At 45.5% G+C, this 26486-nt stretch overlaps 7 protein-coding genes across 7 annotated transcripts; 2 read left to right on the top strand and 5 right to left on the bottom strand. All coding sequences in view use genetic code 12, as the record gives it.

Annotated features, from left to right (window-relative positions):
* Positions 1–6998: 6998 nt before the first annotated feature.
* Positions 6999–7706, top strand: BRG1 (GATA-type transcription factor BRG1; the record flags this gene model as incomplete). The annotated part of the gene is made up of 1 exon (XM_025488586.1): positions 6999–7706. The coding sequence occupies one exon, from the start codon at positions 6999–7001 to the stop codon at positions 7704–7706; it is 708 nt and encodes a 235-aa protein (XP_025343353.1).
* A 3503-nt stretch (positions 7707–11209) lies between these two features.
* On the bottom strand, positions 11210–12337 carry CXQ85_004980 (uncharacterized protein; the record flags this gene model as incomplete). Its single annotated transcript, XM_025488585.1, has 1 exon — positions 11210–12337. The coding sequence occupies one exon, from the start codon at positions 12335–12337 to the stop codon at positions 11210–11212; it is 1128 nt and encodes a 375-aa protein (XP_025343352.1).
* Positions 12338–12892: 555 nt separating this feature from the next.
* On the bottom strand, positions 12893–14603 carry CXQ85_004979 (KH domain-containing protein; the record flags this gene model as incomplete). The annotated part of the gene is made up of 2 exons (XM_025488584.1): positions 12893–13464; positions 13511–14603. The coding sequence occupies 2 exons, from the start codon at positions 14601–14603 to the stop codon at positions 12893–12895; spliced, it is 1665 nt and encodes a 554-aa protein (XP_025343351.1).
* A 995-nt stretch (positions 14604–15598) lies between these two features.
* Positions 15599–17107, bottom strand: CXQ85_004978 (uncharacterized protein; the record flags this gene model as incomplete). Its single annotated transcript, XM_025488583.1, has 1 exon — positions 15599–17107. One exon carries the CDS (start codon positions 17105–17107, stop codon positions 15599–15601), a length of 1509 nt encoding a protein of 502 aa, XP_025343350.1.
* An 845-nt stretch (positions 17108–17952) lies between these two features.
* Positions 17953–19617, bottom strand: MET1 (uroporphyrinogen-III C-methyltransferase; the record flags this gene model as incomplete). Its single annotated transcript, XM_025488582.1, has 1 exon — positions 17953–19617. The coding sequence occupies one exon, from the start codon at positions 19615–19617 to the stop codon at positions 17953–17955; it is 1665 nt and encodes a 554-aa protein (XP_025343349.1).
* Positions 19618–21499: 1882 nt separating this feature from the next.
* CXQ85_004976 (uncharacterized protein) lies at positions 21500–22849 on the top strand (the record flags this gene model as incomplete). The annotated part of the gene is made up of 1 exon (XM_025488581.1): positions 21500–22849. One exon carries the CDS (start codon positions 21500–21502, stop codon positions 22847–22849), a length of 1350 nt encoding a protein of 449 aa, XP_025343348.1.
* Positions 22850–23128: 279 nt separating this feature from the next.
* Positions 23129–23638, bottom strand: CXQ85_004975 (uncharacterized protein; the record flags this gene model as incomplete). The annotated part of the gene is made up of 1 exon (XM_025488580.1): positions 23129–23638. One exon carries the CDS (start codon positions 23636–23638, stop codon positions 23129–23131), a length of 510 nt encoding a protein of 169 aa, XP_025343347.1.
* Between the last annotated feature and the right edge of the window lie 2848 nt (positions 23639–26486).

Genomic DNA, 26486 nt, shown 5'->3' with positions numbered 1-26486 from the left:
ACGGATTGGAGGAAACTCGTAAGCTTGAGCAGCACCCATTATGTATGTTATAGTTTGTTTGGAGGTTCACAAGCTTTCGAAGGTTGGCAAACGGAAAACGCACGAAATCGATGGGTGAGAAACTGGCGGCTGGGTCACGTGCACAAACCGGCCCATTGGAGGGTTTCCAACGCCAGCCAAATCAACAAGGGAGACTGATATAGAGTTGGTTAGGGTTAATTGAGGTGTAGTTGGCTGGAATTTGAGTGTTTTGAAGTGAATTCTTGTCTTTGCCTTTTGTGGCAGGCTGTGTGCTCATTGAGCGCTGGGAAGAGCACCGAGAAGGTTAGAAGTTAGTAAAAGTTGTAATTCTGATTTTTGGTAATCTTGGGGAATAGCGTAATAGAAGTAAGCGACAAGAAAGATCGCCTTTACTGTTCACATGCTATATTTCTTTGATTGGTTGCGAGTATATGGATACCTCTGGCTGCGAACGCTGACTTAAGAAAGGGTAACGAATAACCGAAAAAAGTTTGAAAAAATTGTCTTTAAAAAGACCCAAAGAATCAGAAATGCTTTAGAAGATGTTCTGCTAACCTTTTTCTTTTTTTTCCACTTTCTGGTGGGAAATGGTGGGACAACCTTCCACAGTGGCATTTCGCAGCCAGTAGGATCAATCGGTCTAAGGCTAACATCGATATTTTCCATACCAGGATTCAGTTTTGGTTTAGATGTTATAGGAATTCAAGTCAGAAAGATCCCGAGTGCAAGGTTCCTAGGATTGTTTTCCAGTAGTGGTTTTCAATGGGATGCAATGTCGTGAAGTGCCCTTTCAGTAAGTATAAGCTAAAGGAAAGAAACAATCTCCCTTACTACTTTAGTCGCTAATTGACTTACCGAATTCACTCTCCCTATTCATCCATAACCCCATGCTAAGCAAATTCCAGCCTAGCCATCCCTTACCCAGGAAACCCCAATCCACCTACTACGGACTCCCGAGAACCACGTCTTCCCAAACAATCTCCACCAAAACAACCACAAAACGCCCTTACTTCACCATCCCGCTCCTACCTTCCCTTCTACATCCCCTTGCTGGTTTGCTTACATCCCTGCCTACGTCCCTGCCTCCTTCCTTACTCCTTCCTCCGCAACCCCGTTCGTGGTATATTCAGGCCCAAGCCACCTACGCCTCGATCCATCGTCTAAACCAGATTTCTGCATCAAGTAAGATCCTTGGAAGGGGGCCACCAAGCAACGTGGATTAAGTCTAGAAGAAAAAACATGGCAGTGCCCCTTGCCCTGAAAAAGGTTTGCTGCTCGTAAAACCCTAATATGGTGAATATCAACAATAAGCATTGCTACCTTTTTTTTATGCTGGACAAGACGAAGCACATCTTTTCCTGAAATTCAAGCTCTCCTGGTTATAAATATTGCGCTAACCAGTTTTGTGGTACTTTTTGTTGGTCCTTTTGTATCCGTTTCTAGCGGTATTTACGATTCCCACTTGTGTTACCCACGTAAGCGCATTAAGAAGCTTGCTGGAGACTTGTGTAACCTTGGAAGTCCAAGACTTGCCACAGAAACGGTATAACTGAAGCAAGTCTCACCCTGGAAACGGCAAACGGTGAAGAATCCGCCAAGCACAAAGTGGTTTTGGGGCTGTTCAGCGAAGATCTCTTCTCTGGCACCTCGGTTTGATGGTTACAAAACTCCCACAAATGCAAAATATACATTGTTAGCCGCTGAGCGAAGATGAGAATGGAATTCCTACCTTAGGCAAATGGAGAGTGGTTAAATGGGTTAAGAGAGCCGAGAATAAAGAAAATGTATAAAGATCAGTAGCTCAAAGGATTTGCAGAATAATAATCTAAATATCACCAGATAATAACGTCAAACGTCCTTGTCAGGCCACGGAATAAACGGAAATACCGCTTTTCCTACGTCTGTGCTGCCTAAGCCGCTAGGGTTCCCGGGTTCCTGGCTTCCAACCTTTCAAACCCAGAACTGCTTTAATTCAAGACCACAGACGCACACTGCACTCTCCAAAGACGCCTTTGTGGGCATAAAAAGATCTCTAAACACTTTAGTATAAAAAAAGACCACAAACTGTGTCTTAGAATATGCATGCATGCTCTGTGTCCTATCGCCATGAGCGATTTGTCTTGAGCCGCTCAGCTTCTGAGGCATTTTCGGTTTTCTAGGCAAAGATGGAGAAGAGGGTGGGGGAGAAGAGGAAGAGAGATCAAAGTGGAGTGAAACATGTAAGTCAAAATAAGTGAAACCGTAGACGACAGCGGCTGGCCAGACTGGGATAAACGGTGGAAGTCCAGATACAGAGAGGCGTTCGTTTGCCTCCAGATATATAGAGGAGCAGCAAGCTGGGTATTTCTAAGCCTGGAAAGTGTACACTTCTCTCCGTTTTTCGTAAAAGTAGCTTTCTCAAAATAAGAAAGGTTTACGATTTTCTACTGAATCTGAACACAAACGCATCGTGCGCTGTGTCACTGGCGGGACGCCCCAAGAAAAGACAAAAGGCACTGACATCGCAGGACTTTTAGTGGTGGACTACAGCATTGGGCATGAAAGCTTCCATAGAGGTCGCCAAGGAAGGTAAAGGCTAAGGCAAAAGGTTCAAACGGAGAGGGCACAAAATTAAGGTTGAACTTTCCGGAATGCCAGAAACGGGAAGTATATAGAAAGTTTGGGTTTGGGTTTTGGGGGGTTGGTATTTTTGGTAAATAAAGGCGAAGACGAACGAAGGATCTTTCGTTGGCGTTTCTCCTGCGGCAAACCCGATGAAAAGACCCCATCCAGAAACGGTAACGCACAGCGGGCAGAAGGTCACAAAACAAGGGCCTTTTCCTTCGGTTTTTGTCCTAAGGGTTTCCACTTCATCGAAGCACAAGCGGCTAAATGTGGGTAAGCTACAGCCTACTTTGTAAGGGCGGGCCCTGCGGGTCTGTGGGCTTCTGCAATTACAAAGATCGTCTTTGGAAGGGTATCACAAAAGAGTAATAGACTTTTTGGCGGGATCGACCAAAGTTTTAGTGTTCTTGTTCCCCTACATGAGTTTAAGTGAAGAGGGTTATTGAAGGGTAGACAGTTGACGACCGTATTTGTGCGTTTTCTTTTTTTTTTTTTTTTTTGCTGCCACACGGCTGGACGGCTGGACGGCGATGGAGTGGCACTAGCGGTAAAAGGCTCGCAACTGTAGGGTTAGGTAGAGGATCATTTGGAAGGTGTTCTTTTTTGCTGGTGGTGAGTATATAGCGATGTGTCCCTGTAAGCGCATCGGAATAATTCGATTTCTCAGTGCACGCCACAGTTGCCAGTTTTTGTGCGTGCTTCTAGAAATCAGAACGCGGGTTGAGAATGGGTCTTCCTAATTCGGCAAAGCGCTAGCGCTTAAGCGAGATCGCCTAAACCATAAGGGTAAATTTCTAGTCAGGGTTGTGCATTTAGTAGCAGAAACCATGCACGTATATGTGCATGCATGGGGCATTCGATGCATGTACCAAGCATGATCGCGCCGAATGTGAGTGGGGGTCCCAGGGTTAAGACGCACCTACCTAACCTTCACAGCTACATCTTGTAAGGAAACAGGCGCTGCAACGTCTTACCGGACATATCAAACGGTGGGCCTTAAGTCCTGGGAGCTTGCTAGACTGTCCCACTGCTTTTAGCTAAGTAGTCAGATCGACCTTACATTACAAAGAACAATACCCTTAGTGTCGATCGCATTGTTGGATATGCGGCACTAATAATTTCTGCCCCTTCCAAAAACCCAATAATCCTTGTAAAACCTCCCATGGAGATAACACAAACCTTTCCAAACATCTGTTAAGTCCTAGATCTCATAATTCCACAGGCCATGCACGCCGTATATTTCCTCCCCCAGCAACAAACCCGATACTATGCCCAGATTAGACCCTGAGATCTACTGCACATAAGCCGTGCCACATACATAGTACCTCGAGATAATACTAACCCTCTTCTTTCATCAATGACAGTATAATAGGTATTGTCTCAAACATGAAAAAACCCGTTTGTTGACTGGTAGATACGAGAAAGAATGTCTATTCTTCACAAAAGGCTTAACAACTTTTTGTGTACGAAAGTGGACATGCCACAAAAAATGAAAGGCCTTCAAAAGCGCAAAAAAAAAAAGCACTTGAAGAACTCAAAAGTATATTTGCCATAAGATAATCAGGGCCCAGGGCCTCTTCCCGTCTTTGTGCCTTTCCCAGATCCATCTGCGCCCAAAAAGACGCAGAAGGTGTTCAATGAAAACGAACAAACGGTGCCGTAGTTGCATTTTCCTAGCTTCACATGGTGACATAACCACAGGCGCCTAGAGCCCTGGCTTAGACACAAATCAACCATATGTTGCTTGCGCTGCACCGTTGAAGGCGTTCATGTGCGCTGATGTTGCAAAAAAAAGAGAGGAAAGTAAGGGTGGTGATGGAATAATGGTGGTTGCCTCGGAAAGGATCTGGTTGTTTGCGGCGAAGGGAGTATACGGTATTGTTTGGAAAAAGAAAAGAACAACAAACGAGTGGTGACGATGGTGAGCTGCATTCTCGAGCTGAATGACCCAGGATTACATTGTGTGTCTTGGGATGAATAGACTGGAGCGTTCAAGGAGAAAGCACAGGAAAGCCGGACGTGGTGGTTGGAAAATGACGGTATACCACTTGCAAACACCCACGTTTTATGGTACAGATGCAGCGTGGTTATGAATGAAGGTTTTATTTAACCTTTTCGTGGTACCCCAAGCACCCAGACGGGCTTCTCCATGTATTGTTCGAATTTTAAGCCAAACGGTGCTTGGAACCAAACAAAGAAGGTAGGAGGAGACGTGGGTACACTAAAGAAACGGAGATTGGGGCTCCAGAGCGCCTAAAGTTTAAATTGTAGGGGTCTTTCAAGTGGAGTACCTAAGGAATGCCATTTGGCGGGATATCAGGGAATGTCACGTCTTATGGCACAACTGGGGATTTTTTTTTTTCTTGTGTTCTGGTTATCTGACCGGAATTATCTTCACTTCTGAAACTCCCGAGTTACATTACATCTCTTTCAAGCTTTTATATGCTTTATTCACTTTAAACTTTCCCAAAGCCACTTTCCCGTAAAACCCACAATGGTCTTTCAGGAAAATGAAATTTCAGGCTAAAACAAACTAAAGGTTAAGCTGGATCTGAAATTCACACCGTTTTATATATTCTCTTATTGTTGGTTTCTTTCAAAGTCCACTATTCGTAAATGTCAATGTACATGTGCAATCTCATGAGATAAGTTCTGCTTTCGTTATAATCCACGTTATTATTTCCATTCCAGGTATATCCTGTGACTTCCAGAAACAGAGTAGGTTTCCAGAAAATCGTCTGATTTTTTTTTCCATGCAACTTAAAGCACCATGCAAAAGAGACTTTCTGACGCCCCGAAGGCTAAACAGGCCAAGCAGGCGGTCCAGGGGAGTGGCACGACGAGCCAAGGGAATCTCTGCTCGCGTAATATTTCCGGAAAGAAGCTGGGTGGGGGAGATTTGGGGAGGTTTAAGAGGAGGGGAGTGTTTGTGGAATTCACGTGCCGTGTCACGTGACCCAGCCAAAACCGTATAGAGATCGACATTATAAGCACGGCTTACCCAACCCGGGTCGATCTTCCACCTCGCCAAGGTATGTCTGACGGCATTTAGAAAGCTAATCTATGCGGGGACATCGGGAACCGAAGGGGCGTCACCTTATTAGCTGAATGCTAGCCAAAGTGCATATCAGTAACAAGGAAAGATCCCAACAAAGTGTTGCAAATCTTCAAAATGCTTATCATATGATTGGGGGATTTTGGAAAGGTTTATTGGTTGTTGGAGCCAAACAATCGAGAGATTCTAAAAGAAGTAAGATGATGTGATTTCCGTTCACAAAGACGAAAACTAGCTTGTTGCAAAAGAAGATATACTTGCAAGAGATCTCATTATTGGGAGATTTTACATTATTCGTGTGCCTAAGATCTGGCTGTTTTTAGATGAAAAGGTTATTAGGGGTAGGGAATAAAATGAGTCTTTGGTATTGTGAGATACCGTCTTCAAGAGGTCTTAAGACACTTAAGGTATCTGAAAGCCGCAAGAAACCAACATCCAATTTTTTTTGCTAATTAATTAGAAACCATAAACAATTGCTGTGGTTATGAAACGCCCCCACGAGGCGTGGACTTGGTTTAAACGCAAAAGGGATCTCCCTCCGCTTGTCAGGGCCTCAAAACGTCAGCGGATTTCGGAGATATTCCTGTTTTTTGAAGTTTAGGCTAGCACAGGCGACTTTGGGTCGATTGAGGGGCGGGAAGTTGCTGGTTAGATCGTTTCAATGGGAGGTTTGGACGATCACAGCGGAGGAAGCGCCAAAAGCGGTATTTTTGGAGCGGAAAAAAGCTGACCGGGAGATCTGGATCCGGAGAAGACGCCTATGGGCATTCTGAGCGACCAAAAGGTCTCTACCCACGCCAATTACCTTCAACCTTCCACCAGAGGGTGTTGGGCACCGGCTGATTGAACGGCTCGTAAGTGGGTACTACATATACAGCTGGGAGGTGCAGCGGGCACTGGGGGAGTCTGGCCTGCATATAGTTTATAAGGCGTCGCGGCGCCGCATGTCCTTGTCGCCCCCCTGCAAAGTGCAACTCTTGAGATGCGTTGCAGCGCGCATTACAGGAAGCAGCTTTCCATGCACCACATATTACTGCACAGACTACCCATCCCGCAGCTCGTCTGGTGCATTGATTTTTCACGTTCATGAATTTTTATCTCGGCTAATCAAACCTTAAACACCTCGTCTCTAAATCTGTCAAAATTATATATATACCTCGTCCTGCCCCCACCTATTCCGTCAATTCCACCTAATTTCCAAATACCCTCCCAATACTCCACAATCATTATGCCCGCAGCTACAGCCTCAAAGGTAAAATTACCTTCCATCTCAGAATTAACCAGCCATTCAGCTCCTTCGTCTGATCCCCTTCACAACATGATCTCCAGACCGACGTTGGCCATTCTGCCCCAGAACTTGCTGCCTGTTATGACCCAGCAGCCTCCAAGGCCTTACTACAGGCAACACAGCAGCTACGAGCATTTGCAGCCAACTCCACCTCCATCTGCTGCTCCCACTGCTGCTCCAGTATCTTCCTACTACTCGTACGGACACCCATCTCATCACCAGCCACACGTCCAGTACCACCAGCTGCACTACTACGTGCCAGTGTACTATCCACTGCCCCCAATGGTGAGCTCTCCACAGACCAAACCACAGTCTGAATACAGAGTGCCAGAGATCATCAACAAGCCTATGAACAAGTGCCACAGATGTGGAACCACCGAGACGCCTGAATGGAGAAGAGGACCTAATGGCTTGCGTACATTGTGCAATGCCTGTGGACTCTTCCATGCTAAGCTTGTCAGAAGAAAGGGCGCTGCCTGGGCTGCTGAAGAAGTGCTTAACAATAAGGTGTGCAAGGGAAAGAACGGTAGACGTATTCTGGTGAAGAAGCAGGCGCTAGACGAGTCCAAGAAGCGCCTGAAGCAGGCCCAGGTGATTGAGATTCCTCCTCTTCCGTACCAGCAGCAGCAGCAGCAACAACAACAACAACAACAACAAAGCACGTTAGCGTCTCCACCATCTTCTACGTCTTCCAGCTCTGCCTCGCCTGTTTACCACGACTACCCAGTTTACAGGTGACCAGGGAGACTACCAAACTAAAGAATCAGGCTAGGCCTGGTTACGACGCCACGAAAAAAAAATATCTATTCATTTTCAATTCACCATGTCCTTAAAAAGGACCCCCTCCAGTCTTTTAATCACCCAAGACTGTTTTATAGAACGGCAAAAATCAATAAACAATCAGGATAACCTCAATTGTAGCACTTTAGCTTTACCAGAGTTTGCCCTTTTGCTGGACGGGTTTAACCCGAAGAAGCCCCAGGGTTAAACTTTCCTATGCATATCCCTTGCCAGCGATTACCATCTCCATCGGTGTTGCGTTAACGATGGGCAATGCACGGCTACTTAAAAAAAAAATCCAAGTACCGCCAAAGACCGCCAAAAAGGTTAGCGTAAGGCCCCAGGGAGCACAAAAGACAAAGCAGGACAGCGTAAATAGCACAGAACACAGAAGCAACAGCACGAAGAAAGATCCAGCGGTCGGGGTTATCATGGGGAATAAAAAAGTGACGGTTTGTTCTTGCAGAAGCATGGATTTAAACCGCAAAGACGCTGTGGACGTAACCCCAAGCAATGGTTACACGAAGAGTGTAGCGGTGAATGGCATGAGAGTTTGGATTAATCGGAAAGGCCGCTAAGAGGTGATTTCTAGAGTGGGTACTTTTAAACCACCACGAAATGACCAATATGCGACGTGTTTCGACCCAAAAAAAGACATTCCCAGCCAACCAGTGTCCCACTTCACAGTGCACCCCGCCGTTTGGCCATCAGGCACCGCCAACACCCCAATTTTTCGAACCTTATTCGAATGTTACTTAAGATAGGTGCGGAACACCGGTGTAAGACCGAGCCAATGCGCAGCCAACGATAAAGCTTGCCGCGTTGCAGGTAGGCGTTGGTTTTGTTCTCTGAAAAAGCGCAATTCTACCCGAGCACGCATTCTTCAGCCACCGGGGAAAGGGGGGGACGGGGAAGTCGGAATGGTGGTACAATGACCGACAAAACAACAAGATCAAGATGAAAGTCCAGAAAGTGGGCCAGGTGGTAGCCGTTTGAAAGAGCTCCAAAGTAGACGTGGGGGGTCTGAGACGCACCTTGCTGTATAATGTATCCGGTAATGCAGGGATCAGCGCACACAGAGCACTCCTTCGGCATTGTAATATGTATAAATACGCACCTCTATGCGCGACCATGCAAGACGCCGATGGAAAGTAGAGATCAAAACGGGCAGGTGGCTTTTTTTCTGCTTTCATGTTTTTTCACAAAAAAGGTCCTTCCATACTTGCCAATTCATGCTAATGTGCCTTCCATTGAGCTAAAGCATTGTTAGGTCAATTCGGGGAAAAAAACCCATACATCCCCCATGAAACCCACTTTGCCCTTCTTTTTTTAAACTTCAAACTTTCGTTCCCTGGAATGAGCGCAATTTTTGCTTCGTTGCCTTCCACAAAGCAAAGAGAGCAATCTGTGGATGTTGTTCCCAGAGCCAGATGACTCGCTTGACTCATGTCCTTTTCGGAAACATCGATCGGCTAAATCTTATCACATGCGATGCTCACTTACAACATCAGCGGATCCAAAAACGCACATCTTTCATGTAAGGACTCGAAAAACATGATACAACGACAGGGCAGCTTTTGGGGGGCCCTCGTGGGCGTTCGGAAGAATAGCCTAGTTGAGCCTGGTTCGGATGCACAGCGCAAACATCTCCATTAAATGTGGATACTTCTCCGGGTTTGCCATGTAACCTTTGCTTTCAAAATCAGCTCGTAACCACAATAAAAATCTAACAAGCAAAGTTAGAGCCGTTCAAAGATCAAGTGATTGTAGATGTTGGCGATTGCTGATTGTCATTGTTTGAGATAGCCGTGGAAACTTATGGTATGTGACGATCAGCAATAAATCCAGAGCCAGGTAGCGCCAAACATTGCTATAACCAACGGGCGGCTGTCAAAAGCAAAAGACGCAAAATATGTTCGGGGAACTCGCTAGGAAACTAACCACTATTGCCAGGGCCAGGAACCAAAGCCGGAGATATCAGATCGATGAATTCGGAAGCGAAAAAAAAAAAAAAAAATTGGTGCTTCTGCTTCACACGCAATTAACCAAACTAACTTTGGGTGTTTTGCAGCTGTTCCCCCAAACCTTTTGTGAAGATGTTGGTTTGACGTCCGGATAAGACAGGTTCAAGACAAAGGGAAAAATGGCTTCTTGACAAGACAAAGGAGGGCGGCTCTTCGGCAAACAGTATAAGCTGTGTAATGCACATAAGTAGACAACCACCCCACGGCTGTATTATTCTGGAAACCTCTCCAAAAAAATAAACCAGAAAAGCAAAAAAATAAGCATCATAATCATCAGAATATTATTGGTCTCCTCCAATAAAAGCCTTGCATTGAAGAAAAGCCTCTCTTTCGAGACCGTGCGTAAGGTCTCTTTGGGGAGAGAGACATCTAGAAGGCTCTCATTAGAACAAGTTTAAACCGTCTTAAACAATAACCTCTTTTTTTCCACTTCTTCGTCTTCTGCCAGATCCTGGAACTTTCGCTACGTCGTAGAATCCACGAGCAAAATATACGACATTGAACCCTCTTGAAGTTTCCTGCCTTCTCCTTTTTTTGTCTCCAAGCAATTATGTCATTGTGGGGTGATCAGAAGCATCAGAAACGCAATAACTGAATCTCCTTTTTATTGTCTTCTCCTCGCGTGCCGTTATATTTTTACGACTGTCTCTTCAAGTCGCCTGAAGATCTCCTGTGCATCGAGAGTGCAGTCGATTGTGGGTTTTCTAGAAAATGAAGATCTTCGAGTTGGAGTGAAACGAGAATGACATTTAACATTCGTAAGGCGGGGCGGGCCGTCGACGGTGGACGGCGTTAGCATGCTTGATGTTTTATCTTAAAATAGCAAAGCAGCTTAAACTTTCCTTTGCTTTTAAAATCATCCCACCTTTTCATAAGCTCTTCTGGACTCGAGAGTATTCCAGATCTCGTATGCATACATTTCGACCCAACAAAGACATCACCATCAATGGGAGGCTCTTTCTTCAATCACTCTTTGCCTAATTACCCCGTATGACCTCTTTGCCAAATAGATCTTCTGTGGTGGCATTGTGTATCAGGGGGACCTCTCTTAAACTCGCCAATTTCTCCTCCTTCCCCCCAAAATTTCCCCAAAGCTCCTCCCACCTCCTCCATTGTCATCACCATTTAGAAATCCCACGTTGATCGTTTTACACGACGCGACACACAAAACGTCATTGTACTACTATCAATAAGCTTAGCTATCGGCGTGATTAGCTTTTAGATCGCGCAACTTTCGATTGTAGTTAATTGTTTTAGTTGATCTTTGTCCTGGGTGGGTTTGCGTTTCAATCGATCGGGGCAGTGGCCATCCGGCTCGACTTTCCTCAATTGTGGTTCAAGGACAATGACGAAATCTGCCTAGTTTATCCTGACGCCGCCGAGCCCGCCCTTGGGTAAGCCACGGGCGGTCCTCCACCATCATTTGTGTTTTTTTCTTTATTGTTTCTGTTCAAGGACATGCTCAATTGAATCTAGAACATTGTCAAAAACCCCAACGTTGGGCTTGTGCTCGGTGACCGCCCAATCTTCGTCTTTGAAAACGCCTGTTCTAAGCAAAATCGATCTCCATCCGCAGGCATTGGCTCCAGCAATGTCTGACGCCGGATTGTCTCCCACCATGTAGATTTGTTTGAATGGAGAGTGTTCTGGCTTGACATCCAACTCGGGAATAAACCCTTGGTTGTCGTGGCCATGGATGATCTTGTTCCACTCAATTAGCACCCAGTGGGCGTAGTCGTGTTGTACAGGGAACGGTTTACCCAAAATGGTCAGTTGGAGGTTTTGGGTTCCTTGCAAACCATTCATTTCAGCATAAAGACGCTCCACGACCATTCTAAACGCACCCTGGCCAAACCTGGGCAAAACGTAGTCGTTGGCCCATACGAAATCGTTATTACTGAATGCAATAGGCACCGCTGGCGTCTCTGACCACTCGTTAATGCCCCGTTTAGTTCCAATCAATCCCTGCTTCGAATTCAACACATCCATCACAATCTGCAAGTCTGTACCCATATCCCTTGGATCGTTAAACACCAAAATAGCATCAATTGGCTTACTCAAGTCCACAGCACGCGCCATGGTCGCCAATTGCTTCTCCAGGTACCTGTGGTGGGGCGAAACCGAAGGGTCCAGCTTCACTATATCCATTGGCACCACCACATCTTTGTACCCGTACTCCTCAGCAACATACCGAGCATTATCGTCGTTTCCACCCACAACAAGCACTCTCTTGTACTTACCAGCTTGGGCCCAGACCCTCATGGGCGTATGACTCTGAACAATCTGAAGTGGTGATAACGGAACACCCAACTGGCCAGATAAGAAGTCCACACGGGCTTTTTCAGAAACGCCACCGCCATTGGTCAAAAGTATATATGGAATCTTCCGCTCATTAAGCAAATTCAACGCTTTTGGAGCCTGTGGAATCGGTTTATGGCCTCTCATGAGCACACCGTCTATATCGAAAACGAAAGCCACATCTGAATTGGCTTTGTGGGTGAAGCTGCGGATGAAAAATGGGGTTCTAAGGGATGCCCTGGTTCTAGGCAAGCGAGCTAAAAGCATACTATGTGTTTTCTATCGGATTGTGGGGGAAAAGATGGGAATGTCTGGTTTGGTGGTAGTAGTTAGTTGATGTTGATAATCGCGCACTATATAAGGCAAGACGGAAAGTGGGTGGGAAGAGGAAGAGGTTGGAGGAGGGTGGGGAGGGCGTAGAGGAAGTCAGGGGTGGTTGCTTGAGACGATTTGAAGCTTTATTGGCTTTTAAAATATTGGTTTTTGGTGGTTGCTGACGGTTGGCTGCAACTGCAATGGCTGCGAAATATGGTTATCTCTGAAGCATGTAGAAGTATAGATAGTAGAAGATTTGGCTGTCAGGAAGGAAGCAGGAATCCTGTTTTTCATTCTCTTTGCTTTGAATTGGTTTATAAGTTAAGTGTATGAGGTATTGGTCAAAATCAGTAAGAACCTTTAGAACACGATCATAGCCCATGAGTGTTCTTTGATATCTTTGACTTAACTCTCCATCTGAGGAAGCTCAGTTGTTTCAAACATTAAAAAAGGTACTTTGCTCAATTACTTGGAACGTCTCCTCTCCTTGAACGCTCATGCTTCCCTTCAAATCATCCGTTCAATCTTTCTGCGGACAAGCTCGAGGTTCTCTTTGGTCCCAGCCAATTCGAACATGCCATATCCTTCTTCATTGGCGATCTTCTTCTCCGTGTGGGAAACACAATCCACTGCTAGACCGATGTCTTCAACAACTAGCTCGTATACTTCGTCGTACAGCTCGATCAGGACCTTAAGAGATACCCTATCATCACACTTCTTTGCTGCTTCATAGAGCTCAATAAGTGCTTCTTTGGCTTTCCCAATCACCAGTGAAGAACCCTCAATAACTATCTCATTCTTAGACTTAGGAATTGGGAAGTACAGCTCAAAATGAGGGAGAGATACCTGAACTCCAAACTTTTCACATAAGTCTTTTAGGTTCTCACAATCAAACCCTGCAACCCTGGACATGTATTCATAGGGTATTGTTACCCTCTCAATCATCATATTGGAGAGGCTTTCTGCTTCCTCTAACAATCTCTCAGCAGCCAATTCAACGTTATACTTGACGCCTTCGATAGTCAACTTAGTTTCCTGAGCTCTGTCAATGATCAAATGCCTAGCCCTGTACTCCCTTCCTTGGTCGTGGATCCGAATCTTCACCTGCCACTTCCTAAAAAGGACCCTCAGTTTCAAATGCCTGGATGTCCTTGAGTATTGTCTGAAGATTAGTTTTCACCTTTTCGATGGCAGTCTTTGAGCCACAGACGTAAAGTTCATTTGGTGAGGGTTCCTTATGCTTATCTCTATGGATGAATATCTGTACATCTTCATTGAGTCCTTCTTTTAGAAGCGACGCGAGATCCCGATGGTGTTGGTCATAAGAAGGAGCATACAATGATGTTTCCTTTGAAGGCTCTGAGGCAGGTGTTAAAGAGCTAAGTGAGTTCTTTACCTCCACTAAACGCTTCTGAGGATCAGCCGGGGCTTGATTTGATTGGCATAATAGTGCAAATCTCCCTTGTAACTGAACATACTCAACATTATTCTTTCTAGCTGCAGCCTGGAGAAGTCTTTTGGCCTCTGGAATGTCACCTAAGCGAATATAGTCAGTGAACATGAGGCATTCTGGAGGGATATTTAGTATAAGCTTCTCTATCAGTTCCGTTGCAAGACTAATAGCAGACTTATCCTTTCCAACCACGATTATGCTAAAAGTATCATCCTTAGTCAGTTTAGAATACTCCACTCCACTGGACCTTGCAATATTCCTTATCTTGTTATCTCTCTCCAAGAACAGTACCACAGCCAATACATGAGCGTTTGAGCCAAAGCAAGATTCCTTTAAGTTTATTGTCTTCACATGATATTCTGCAAGAGCCGCCTTTATTTGCGCTTTGGCCCTTGTGACTGTAGCTTTATCGTTTGAAAAAATGGATAAAACGTCTTTTGGATCGTCTGGGTCAGTTCCGACAAACAAGCCCTTCTCTTCAAACTCAGGAACGGCACACCGTAGATACTGAGGAACGTTCACTTGACGAGTTATCATCTTACCCTCCAATCCACTAATATAGCGCTTCAATTCCATCCATAGTTCTTCAAACCATGCCTTTTCGGCTGTAAGAGTCAACGAATACTCCCGATCCTTAAGTTTTTTGATGTCGAATTTTGCTTGAGGGAACTTCTCCTGTAGATGTCTCTCTATTTCGGTATCCCAATGAGATATCTTCCAAGATACGACTGTCTCCACTCTCATCGACTCAATGTACTTATCCATAACATCCAGTATCTCTTTCTGTGCCCTCTTACACGCAACAACATCACCCCTAATCAAAACAACAGCCACTCTTTCAAATCTTCCTCTACTTACCTCTCCCCACGGATCAGTACCAAAAACAGGATATGGCGAATCGTATCTTTCTGGATTAGGCCGCAGAAGAGGCCACAGATTGGGCCAAGAAGGAAACTGGGCCCTTCCTACAGAAATTTGAACCCCATTGACCCTTGCAATGCCTTTTATAGTCTTCCCTCTTGGACCAACGACTTTTCGTCTGAGCTCGCCATGTATTTCAAAGCGAATGGTAACTTCTTTTGGTGGTTTACGCTTAAGGCAACTTTTGGCGAAGTCAATGGCATTTCTGAACACACGAAGGGAGTCAGTTGTTTGTTCAGGGTCATTTGAGAGCTCTGAATGTCTTTTCTTACAATTTGGCTTTGAGTCAGTCTTAGACTTTATGCCCTTTTCTTGAAATTCATCCTCTTTAGATGTGCTCATCGTTTTTGTGATATTTTTTCTTTGAGTTCTCTTTAAATAGCAATTGAGATCACTTACATGGTCTATTTATAAGTTTTAGGACGAAATTGACGATAATGACTGTTTTTCAGTAAATGAAGAGTCATAATTCGTATATTATCAACATAAAATTGGTCCAGCTGCAACCCAGTGTCTTGTATGCACTACCAATGTCTTTCCTACTTCCTCCAAGCTTCATTTATTTCTCCAGGAATTCTTGGTTTTTGACAATTTATAAGTCTTCTGGTTTCTTCAAAAGTGTAGCATTCCTATGAGACCAAAATCTTTCATTTTGAGCCATTTCTAGTAGAGTTAGAAGTGTACACAAAACATCCCATACTAGAAAACCAATACCACCAAAACCACTATAAACCAGTCTTTTTTAACTTCAATCCTCATCATACAACTCATCCCTTTCATTAAATTTTAATCTTTATTGAATATATAATGTAGATACTTCGCTACATACTTATGGCTGTCTATGGTTGACAGAGAGGACGCAAGACCCGAACCGAATGCTTCACGTGGCGGTTCAAGCTTGCAATGGATACCTTCTTGGGAACCTTCCGAATTGGCTCCTTATAAAGAGGTTCAGGGCTGAGCGGCCGGCGCAACGTCAACCCAGTTGCTGTAGAGGGAGTGATTGGACTCTGGATGATGGAACTCCTTCTAGAAACCGGCTTAGTCTTTCTGGTACTCTTTCTACCCAGGACCTTTCTTCTAACTGGGTAGATTGTACGAGTCCAGATGGTAAAGAAGTGGGGGAAGTCACCAGGGAGATAAGTCTTCTGAAGAGACTGTGCTGCCTTGAAGTGAGGGAAGCAAGTAGGCAAGTATTGCCTGTGGTACTTCTCGACAAGAAGATGTCTAAAGAAGGGGAAGTCGGAAGGTAAGTAGGAGATATCCAGAGGCTCCTTGAAGTACTCCTTGAACTTGTAGAAGTCACAAGGTAAGTAAAAGGTATCCTGAGATTCCTTAAAGTACTCCTTGAACTTATAGAAGTCCAAAGGTAAGAAGGAGGCAACCTCGGATTCCTTAAAGTAGTCCTTGAACTTGTAGAAGTCACAAGGTAAGTACGAAGTACCTTCAGTTTCCCTAAAGTACTCTTTGAGTTTATAGAAGTCTGAAGGTAAGTACGAAACACCTTCAGTTTCTTTAAAGTACTCCTTGAACTTATAAAAGTCACAAGGTAAGTACTGAGGGTAGGTCTTCTTGTTCACGGTTTCCCTGAACAAGGGGAAGTCAGCTGGCAAGAAGGAATCCTTCTCGTGCTGGTTCAAGAGCTCCTTGTACTTATAGAAGTCACAAGGTAAGTAGGAAGGAGTAACCTTCTCGTTAATGCTCTCCATGTACTTGTAGAAGTCACAAGGCAAATAAGTAGGAACCACCTTCTCATTGATACTTTCCTTATACTTATAAAAGTCACAAGGTAAGTAACTATGGCTATCCTTCTCACTGACGCTCTCCTTATACTTGTAGAAGTCAGTAGGCCAGAAGACTGGAGAAGCCTTCTGGCGAGCCGTTTGGCTCTTGCTCTTCCGTTTGTTGGCCCGAGCAAGCGTAGCCTTCTTTGCCTCGGCAACAGCCTTAGCAAAATACCCGCTGAGTTGTTCCTTCATGGCTGTCTTGGACTCCTCTGAAGGGGGAGGACTGGTTTGTTTAAGAGTAATACCCTTAAGAAGCTTATGAGCGCTACGGAGCCGCAATTTTGCAGCATTGTGTGCCTCTGGGGCATCATACTTTTCAGCAAGAAGCATGATTTTCTTAGTATAGATAATCTGAGCCTCGAGCTTCAGGCGCCAGTTGGTTCTGGCGTGGACAAAGTAACTAAGGAACTCTCTGAACTCAGCTGTGGTCCAAGGCATGTAAGCCAGACCGCTGTTTTCATGAGAGCTTGTTACCTGGCCATCGTGGATCAGGAATCTAGCGTCGGTTACGTCCAATGGGAGGTAGCAGTTGTAGATGTTGTAGCACTTGGTAAGACACATTTTGATGAAATTAGTTGGTGAGAAAAGAAGAAGAAGAAGAAGAAAACCGAGACAGAGGGAAAAAGGCCGACCTTATATACCCCAGAGCGTGCCTTCCAATTGGACTTTCCAATTGATAAATCGAATGAATGACCTCCTGGTGATGGGTATATGGAGGTGTTGGTTCGAATAAAGCAGGTATACGGCTGCGAATACAAAAGCGGTAGGTCTAATGATATCCTAAATACCGGCCAGATAATTTCTGGAGATCATGGAGTTCCATGGAAGAACGTCTGGTTTATTGGAAGAAGAATATCTGAGGTGGTCTTCCATGGGGTTCGATGTTGAATTGGACTTGCTGGTTGTGAAATCCACAGAAGAAGTGGACACGAGGACTGGATTCTGGCTGGGTTGGGTTCTGGCTGGATTGGGTAAAAGTTTAGATATCAACGACAGAATGTAATAAAGGAGAATAAAAATTAAGGCCTTTAATCAAATGTGAAACGTCAATTGGTGCTGTAGTTTTGCTTATAATAGGGAAATAGTGTTGAAACACTTTTGAGAAAGGGCGAGCCAACGAAATGCTTTTACTGTTTTATCAGGGTCTTCTGTAACGATACCGTTTCCTCAACGTCTTCCAGCCGTACTGCCATAGCCTCCTTTTTGTAGTTTGCACAAGTCAGTAGAGGTTGTCTTCCAGAGTAAGCACAACTGGACACCTTTCTTGCTAATTTTCCCTCTTTTCAACCATAAAAGTAAAACACAGGGGGCTATCTATTCAAATAACAGTATTTTGGATTACTGAAGCTCATTGTTCACCAGTGTCTGGATTAATAAATATGCAGTTAACTATGTATACGTAAATACTACTTGGCTGCCACAGGCACCTTCAAGTCAGTAGTAATTGTCTCGGGAACTCCAATTCGTTCACCCTCCACTGGATGACTCAATTGTTGTAAGAACCCGCTCAACTTGGGCTCCTGGGTACCTTCTTCCACGACCCAGTCCTCATTGCCCTTCTTTTGCAAAACATGACAGGCATTGCCTGCAATAAATAAACCTGGAGGTCTCGATCCAAGAGCCTCAACAGCAGCTGCTGCCTTTTCCAATGTCGTTCTGATCACTCTCTGGTCAGGACAAGAAGCACGCTCCACAATGGCCACGGGAAGATCCGGTCTCCAGCCCTTTTCGTCTATTAAATGTGGAATAAGCTGAACAATTCTGTGCAACGCCATAAGGAAAACAGTTGTACGAGACTCCACAAACTCAGGCAAGTTGGGCAACGCCCCGCGCCGCCCTGTGCCCGTACAAATCAATACTTGGTCTGCCACTTCACGGTGAGTAGCTGGAATGTTCGAGTAAACTGGAGCTGCAAGGGCAGAAGTGATGCCTGGAAGCACCACGGGAGGGAACCCATGGCTGGTAAAGAAATTAAACTCTTCACCGCCTCTGCCAAAGATATATGGATCACCTTGCTTCAAACGAACAACCTTTTCGCCCTTCTGAAGAGCATCAAGACCTATTTCCAAGAGTTCTTGCTGGGCACGCTCAGCGTTACCAGGGAACTTTCTGGCGATAAAGAGCTTGGTGCTCTTTTTTGGTATAAGATCAAGAACCTGCTGAGGAACAAGCTTATCTGCCAAAACAAGGTCGGCAGAATGGATTTCCTGGAGTGCTCCAAGCGTAAGCATGGAAACAGAACCTGGTCCAGAACCCACGAGACTAAGGGATCCCTTCTTTTCGAGTTTTTGTTTCTTTCTCTGGATGCTCTCTTCCTTATCTTGTCTGTACTGTTCCTTCAAGTCTTCAAGTGAAACGTCTGCTAGTTTTGAAAGCGGGTAGTACTCCACGATCTGAGAAAGCCAGCGTGATCTTTGTGTAGCCTGTTGCAGTCTGGTCATATTAAACTCTTTAACCAACGAATTAAGCTTGGATGTGTTGATAGCATCGTCATCGTGGCCACCCACTTCTTCCAAAGCGTCATCCTCCTGGATCTGCTTTCGAAGCTCTCCAACTCTATCGCAAATCTGTGCAATATTACTAGGAAGAGCTCCTACAAGCTCTCTCTTAATCCTCAGTGCCAATTTGCAACCTTTACCTGAAGTAGTAACACCAAACTGGAAATCGCCTGCACTATGCGTAGACAACAAAGTGAAAGTACAAAGCTCAGACGAGTCAGAAACGTTCACTGGGATTCGTAGACGTTTGCAGTCAGCAGAAATCTGTTCTTTAAGCAGTTGCTGGGACTGAGATAAAGTGACAAATACCTTGTCAACGACATTATCAACTTCTTCACGTCCAACGCTAACAAGATGGTTTTTGGTATATTCTTCATTCACATGTGTCACTTTGCCCTCTTCTATGAGTCCTTGGAGTGTTTTGGAAAGCTCATCGCTTGGAGCCTGCTCTATAAGTATGGGGAAAGCGCCTGCTGCAAGGATAGCTTTGGCTCTGATGGCGGCGACGGGTGCAAGACCACCGACGATCACGTGCCGTTCGTTAGCACAGCTGAGCGATGCGAGAAGGGTCATAAGATGAGTTTTTGATGGAGTTTCGGGCTTGGTGATGTTCAGTGGATATATACCTTTGCAGCCGTTCTGATTAGCTGAATGCACGTGATGCAGTAAACGCACGTGAGCGATAGTAATCAGTCACGTGGTTTATGACATGTGTTTTTGTAAACGTGATCAGTCATGTGACGTATCACGTGCTCGTACATCAGGGATTTTCCTAACAATGGCACCAAAACAAGCTCTCTGCGTGCGGCACTGTGGGACTTGTAAGAGCATAGTGGGGCGAGGTGGGGCAACGTCAAACAACAATGGCGGGGCAGATAAACGGTATCTTCACCCATGGCTGCAAAACGAACAAAACTAGCCAGGCAAAATCAGAACGACATTTGTCCATGACGTATTAGCCCCCCGTCCATAGAAGAAAAAGAAAGAACAAAAAAATAAAACACAAGACAGCTTTAGCCCTCTTTGCATGGAAAAGAGATGCGAGGGCCCGCCCTCGAACAGAAAAACCCAGATTTCCTCGGTTAACGTATGGTCCAGGGGCCGCCAAAGAAGACTGGAAGATGGTCTAAGGAGATCGTGGCTAGTGGAGCACGAAGAGCCATTTTTTGGTTCTTTTAGGTGACTTCTAGGCCTCCCTCTACTACCACCCAAACTCTACATAAACTCTATCCTGGACGCCTAAGAAAGGTCCTTGATACACAAAAGTGTCCTGAAATGAGTCGTGTCTCCAAAACCACCCATAGCGTGCCACAGATGTATGGAATCCCATGAAGTTTGTGGTGGCTAGCGGCGGGCTCATTTCGCCGTTCTAAGCCATTTGCAGAGAAGCGCCCCAACCCGGCTAAATCCTCCCTTTCCCATGCTTTCGTCATTTGGAACAAGTGCACTGTCTGCAACGACGTCACGCCCTTTTTGAAAGAAAGTTTGTTCTATTTTTCGAGGCGGATAGACGCCTTTGATGCAACGTTTTCACGTTTGGAACATCCATCGTCGTTTCTTTTTCTATTTAGTTTATGACCAAAGTTGGTTGGATTTGGTGAAATAGAAGAGCAGTTGGTCTGCTCTGGACGTCCCAGACCTTTCCAATTCAAACACTCCAAAACAAGCAACCCACCATTTTCTACTCCATCAATTACCTCTTTCTCTACGTGATTCGGTACTCCATAGGCCGCCAAGTCTTCAAAATTGAAGGTATTCCCCTACGTTTTTCGTGACCGGGCCGTTCCAAATGTTTCGCTGCTTATTCGTAGTCTTTTTTATTCTCTACTTTGCATCTTGTGCTTTTTCAGCATTTCTAGAACACTGACGCAACCCAACTGACGTAAATAGAGTGTTGGACAAAAGGGACAGCTAAATTGGCCCAAGTGGTCCAAAAGAGAAAAGAAAAAGACGATTCCGAAGAAACTCGGCCCCTTGAAAACGAATATACCACTGGAATCACCAATTTCACACTCCTTCGTCAAAAACAACCACCCTTCTGCTTCGTCTGCGAAACGGCTGCAAACGACCACGACGCATGATCTGCAAGACGAAGACGCAAAACGAACTTTTATTTTGAATAAACCCGTACACCACGGTACTTTCACCAACCCCCACCGCTTTCACCGCCCTGTGGCGACGCTCCAGGTGCCTGCCTCCACCCCCAAGGTCCCACCACCCACCGCCTTGAGGCGCTGGATGCTGGGGCGGTGGATGGCCCAAAAGCACAGCGGTTGTTGCCAAAATGTCGCGCGATGGAATGTCGCGATGTCGTGGACCCACTGCAGGCCCAAAGCTGCTGCATCTTCGCAGTCCACATGAGGCGAATGAGGCCTTCATTTTTTCGCTACACTCTTTGCAACCAGCTTCTTTTTCCTTGTTTGTAGAACCCCCTTATCTTCCAAACACATCCAGCATGCCCCCTAAAAGACCCCTTGGCTTGGGAAAGGCGGCCAAAGCGAAAAAGCAGAAACCAGACGCCGCCGCCGTGGAAAACGAGTCCTCTCTCTCGCAAGAGCCTCGCGATGTTGCTGTGGCTAGTGAAGTGGAAACAGATGTCAATGGGAATGGGGACGAAAATGGACCCAATGAGTTGACTGTGGAGTTGGGCGCAGAGATCGACGCTAACGATGCCGTGGGCCAGTTGGCAGCGTTGTGGAGAACGTACTTTGTTTCCGAGGATAAGAAGGAGCTTGTGCTTAATGGGATAATCCATGAGTGTGACCGAATCTTGAGAAAGGCTCATCTGGACAGTAAGCTGGAGAGTGACGAGGAGAACGTGGAGATCACTGGACGTTTTTACTCCATCTACGCGTTGGCCTTGTCGAATCTTGCCTTTTTCCATACCGAAGAAAGGGATAAGGTGGAGGCCTACTTCACTGAAGCCATGGACCGGATCAGCCGGGGCGAAGAGCTTTTCCCTAATTCTATTGACATTCTTTTCGCCAAGGCACGGATTATGATTAACAAGATCGCCTTGACGGTGATTTCTCGTTTGGACACGGAAAGTAGAGTCGCTGCTAAGGCCCAGACAGGCGCCCAGCTTCTTGACGAGTGTCTAAGCCAATGGGAAAAGGCTGAAGAATTGACCGGACAGCTCAATCAGTACGACTACTACAACATCGAGAGCTTGGACTTCCTACAGGCTTTGGATGACCTTCTCGACGTGGTAGACAACTTTGGCCAGGAACATCTTGAAGGAGAGGATAGCGATGCTGAAGACGAAGATAAAGATCTCAGGTTAGACGAAAACCACCCCTTGCATTCTATCAAAAACACAGACAAATACAACAGATGGTGGAGAGACCACCTGATTATATTCTTGAACAATTTGGATAAACGTCTTGCAGGTGAAAACAAAAAGAGCAAAGACCACCCGTTGACCATCTTGCGCCGTGAGTTGTGCAAGCGTCTTGGTCAGTCTTACCTTATGGAGGCCGAAGTGCCTTCCAACGTGTACACTACATTAGCCTACTACGCCAAGGACAAGCTGGACATTGACGGTCTCAGCAAACACGACGCTCAGAGGGATAGTCAGAAGTTGTTTTCCACGGCATTGAAATACTTGAAAGACTCCCAGGATGCAGATGAGCCAGAAACCTGGGTCAATGTCGCCGAAGCCATGATTTCCCTTGGTAACGTCCATGAACTCGATAGTCCTGAGCAAGAAAAGGCCTACAGGGAAGCGGAGGAGATTTTGGTGAAGGCCAACAACGCCACGAACGGTAAATTTGATGACATTTTGCATAATTTGTTGCATAATTGATTGCATCGCATAGTTGACTTTATGACTTCTGTATACTTAGTATGTTTACGATCGGATCACACCTTGGATAATTTAATGTAAAGATTAGTTTACTGCTTGTAGAAGTTAAAATTAGAATGAAGGGTGCCTTCTCTACACTCTGTATGGCATTAAAACGTGTTCATCGTACAAAAGGTATAAAACCAGGCATTATTCTGTGGCGGGTGATAGCCCTGGGGGCACTGGCAGGTAGAAGCTTGCACAGCGGTCTAAAAGCAATAGTAGCAGCTTCAGGGCTACCTAAACTCTAGATGCAATAGTGCTTTCGCTCTGAAGCTTCATGGCGTTTCTCTCATGGGCATCGTCCTTGCAATACTGCAAGCCCGTGCAAGAGTGGTCCTCCAAAAGACGGTGTTTGGCGCAGAACTTGCCGTTGCAGTGGCCACAGTCGCCCACCATTCTAAGGGCAACCGAAGTGCATGAGCTGAACGAGCAGCGGTTCTTCTTGGACTTCTTCTTTGTAGAAGTAGCAGGTGTTTTAGCCGGAGCCGGCGTTGCTTCTGGAGCGTCAGCAGCGTTCATAAGAATGACCGTATTGTGGGAGTTCGAAGGAACCAAGTTAAACGTCTCTAGCGGCTTATAAAACGGAGCCAAACGAGAACCATTATAAATGAGCTTAAAATCCGAAGGCAACGACGTTTCTGGAGGGCAGCCCACCTTGGCAGCGTTAGCAAGGTCCTCCACGGTGGAGTTATCAGGCACTGTTACAGTGTACGACAACTCGGTGGATAATCTGAAGGTGATTTTCATGGTGAAATGTGAAGTTTAGTAGTTTTAGGAGCAAGTGGTGTTTAGGAAAAATTCCAGTGGTGGTGGAAAGACAAGGTGGTAAGGAAGAGTGGCAAAGATGAAGTTGTGGCTCGGGCGATAGCGGATCAGCGATAACGAGGCAGAGAGGGCACAGTGCTGCTAAGAGGCAGGTCCAGGTTGCGCCAGGCACCAGCAAGAAAAAGAGAGAGAGGGAAGGAAGGGAAAAACGTCGAGTATTTATAGTCCAGAGGCGGGCAAGAAGAGGGGAAGACATGTCTCTTTATTTGTTGAGTTTTAGAGTGTCTTCTTTTTTTCCCACGGGTGTGTTGAGCTTGTTGGTTTTTGGTTGTATGGTGGTGCTTTCATGAGTCAGCGGTCACGAGCTGCCACTAACCGAGGTAGCACCGAGACGAGGAAGAGAAATGAAAAAATATGGGAAGAAATGGGAATATTAAGAGACAGTTGAGAGAAAGTAAGAGGTTGGAAAAAATAAGGAAGAGAGGTCTTCTCGTGGATTTAATGGATTGATGGTTGTTCTGGCTTGCTGCGCTTCTCACCTTTTTGGCTGCAAACGAGACATCACCATGTGTGTCTGAACTGGCAGAACGAGAGAATGTTGGACAATAGAAAAAGAAAAGACCCAGGATCGACCAGGTGGAGGAAACAGAAGAAAGGGAAAGGAAAAGGTAGTTAAAGGGTTGTCTTCATTTCTTTTGCTTTCTCTGGATTGGCGTTTAGCTTATCAGGCGACCAGCTCATGTGAAAGTGGGTTATCTGGATTGGTCTGACAAATTGTATCTGACGATATATGGGCCTGGGAGGATCGTTGTAAACAAAGAAGTCAGTGAAGAGGAAACAAAGGAACCAGGGAATTCCGTGAAAGTTATTCCGTGGGAAGTAGTGGGAGATAAGTATTCAGTTTTATGGGATCAGTTCTTTGTCTCCAATTGGAGATCCTCATAGTGTTTGCGTTCTTTCTTTTACTCTTCATTGCTTCTTGTAGGTACTATCAATGACGACCGTAGGGCGGTGGGGGACAAGCCGTGGAACAACTGACGGTGTGAACCTTATCATAAAATGACTCTCATTCACCAGGAAACTCGTCAAATAAACTTCCACTTACCTGGCAGTTCCCCCACTCTATGCCATAAAAACCATAATTATGACCAACAACACTATCAAATCCCATTGCTTTTCTATCGTACGACGGCCAATGACGAAGGCAGTGCCCGTCTCCTCGTCTCCTCAAGCCATAACTTTCCACCCTACAACGCAGTATCCCAAAAGTTTATTTAAATATATCATTAATCATAACACAAGGCGGCCGGCCACCTTGCAAACAGGTATCATGGAAACACAAGTAAAAATAGTCAAAAGTAGTAGTCATAACAGCATGGATTGCTGTGGTTGGTCTCGTAAAGACATCCAACAAGACGATCAGGGCAAAGCATAAACGCGTGAATGGATCCACAATTAAGCTTCTGGATCATACTCATAGTGAATAGGAAGGGGGGAAAACTTTGATTGTTGACCTCGTTCCCAATCCGGTTTGATGATCGTGGAACTGATCGCCCATTCTAAATCGATCTGCAACAAGATCTGCCCAAACTAAAGCGGTGATATTACCCACGTCAAAACAAAAGTTGGGGTTTCCAAAGGACCGTGGAGGACGTGGAGAAGGCCGTCATACCATAGACTGGTAAGTGTTCAATATGACCAATGGTCAGACTGACAGTTCAAGACAGACAGTTAATGGCCCACCTAAATTTAGCACCTCCTTCTGTTCCTTAAATAGATTCTCTTCAAGTCAACACCTCCTGTGGTGCCCGAAGTGTTCCAGATGAAGCCATTGCTCCCTAACACCCCAGGGTCGGCTGACCATCGATGGAATGGCCAAAGGAAGATATATAATGTTCCCTTGGGTCTCTGTAGTGGCAGGATTGTAAAGAAGTGAAAGACAGGTCTTGATCGATTCGATGAAGAGCTAATCTGAAGAAGTCATTATCAACAACCATCGAAGGTCTCGAGATAAGATGGACTTCCAAGGGTAAGCAAAGCTCCCAGACGCCAGTTTCCAGGCAAAGGGCCGTAAGGCACGTTCTGTTTGTGCCTTTGGCGTTTACCTGGACTTCGAACCTGGTATCCAACATCAGCAAGTCGTTTTACTTCACCAACCAGGCATCAACAGAGCACCAAATGAAATTCCCAAGCGTCTGAATCATTCCCCTTGCCTGAAATTCGCTTCCTGAAAAGCGGAACAGCTTCATGACCCCAAAAGGACCAAACATCAGATGACTGTTTACACTTGAAACAACCACCAACGCCGTCCCCCAGCAACAACCAAGCCCTGTTTCACCTTCAAGACGATCCCATATCGATGTCCTTTCCCATAGCAAGGCATATCCATCCTTTAACCACCAAATCACAGTACCATCAAATCACCAAAACCTTTAACAACCACAACAGACTAAACTTCACCATACCACTCCAGGCCACTCCACTTCTCCCCATCCAACCAAACCTTCCATTTACGGCCCAGAAAAGTCGATATCCGCCGCCTGGACGATTTTTGGCACCCAGTGCTGGGGCTCCTCCACCACATCCGTCCTCGTCGAAGACATGGAGCACTTTGTCACTCTAAGCTTAGTATCAGCAGGAATAGGCGTAGCGGCTGCCAACGCCATAAAAAGGAACCCAATCTTCATGACAAAAAAAAAACGTAAATATCCAAAACAGCTCCAAAACAACAAAACAAGAAACCACCTCCCTTTTATCGTCAGTCTTTTTCTTCCGCCTGTGCTTCGCCTGGCCAAAAGGCGCCAGTGGGCTGCAAAGAGGCTTCTGGACG

This window comes from Candidozyma haemuli (genome assembly GCF_002926055.2).
Source record: "Candidozyma haemuli strain B11899 chromosome Unknown I_2014730914, whole genome shotgun sequence".
Lineage (NCBI taxonomy): Eukaryota > Fungi > Ascomycota > Pichiomycetes > Serinales > Metschnikowiaceae > Candidozyma > Candidozyma haemuli.
This window is presented reverse-complemented; position numbering and strand designations above follow the sequence as displayed.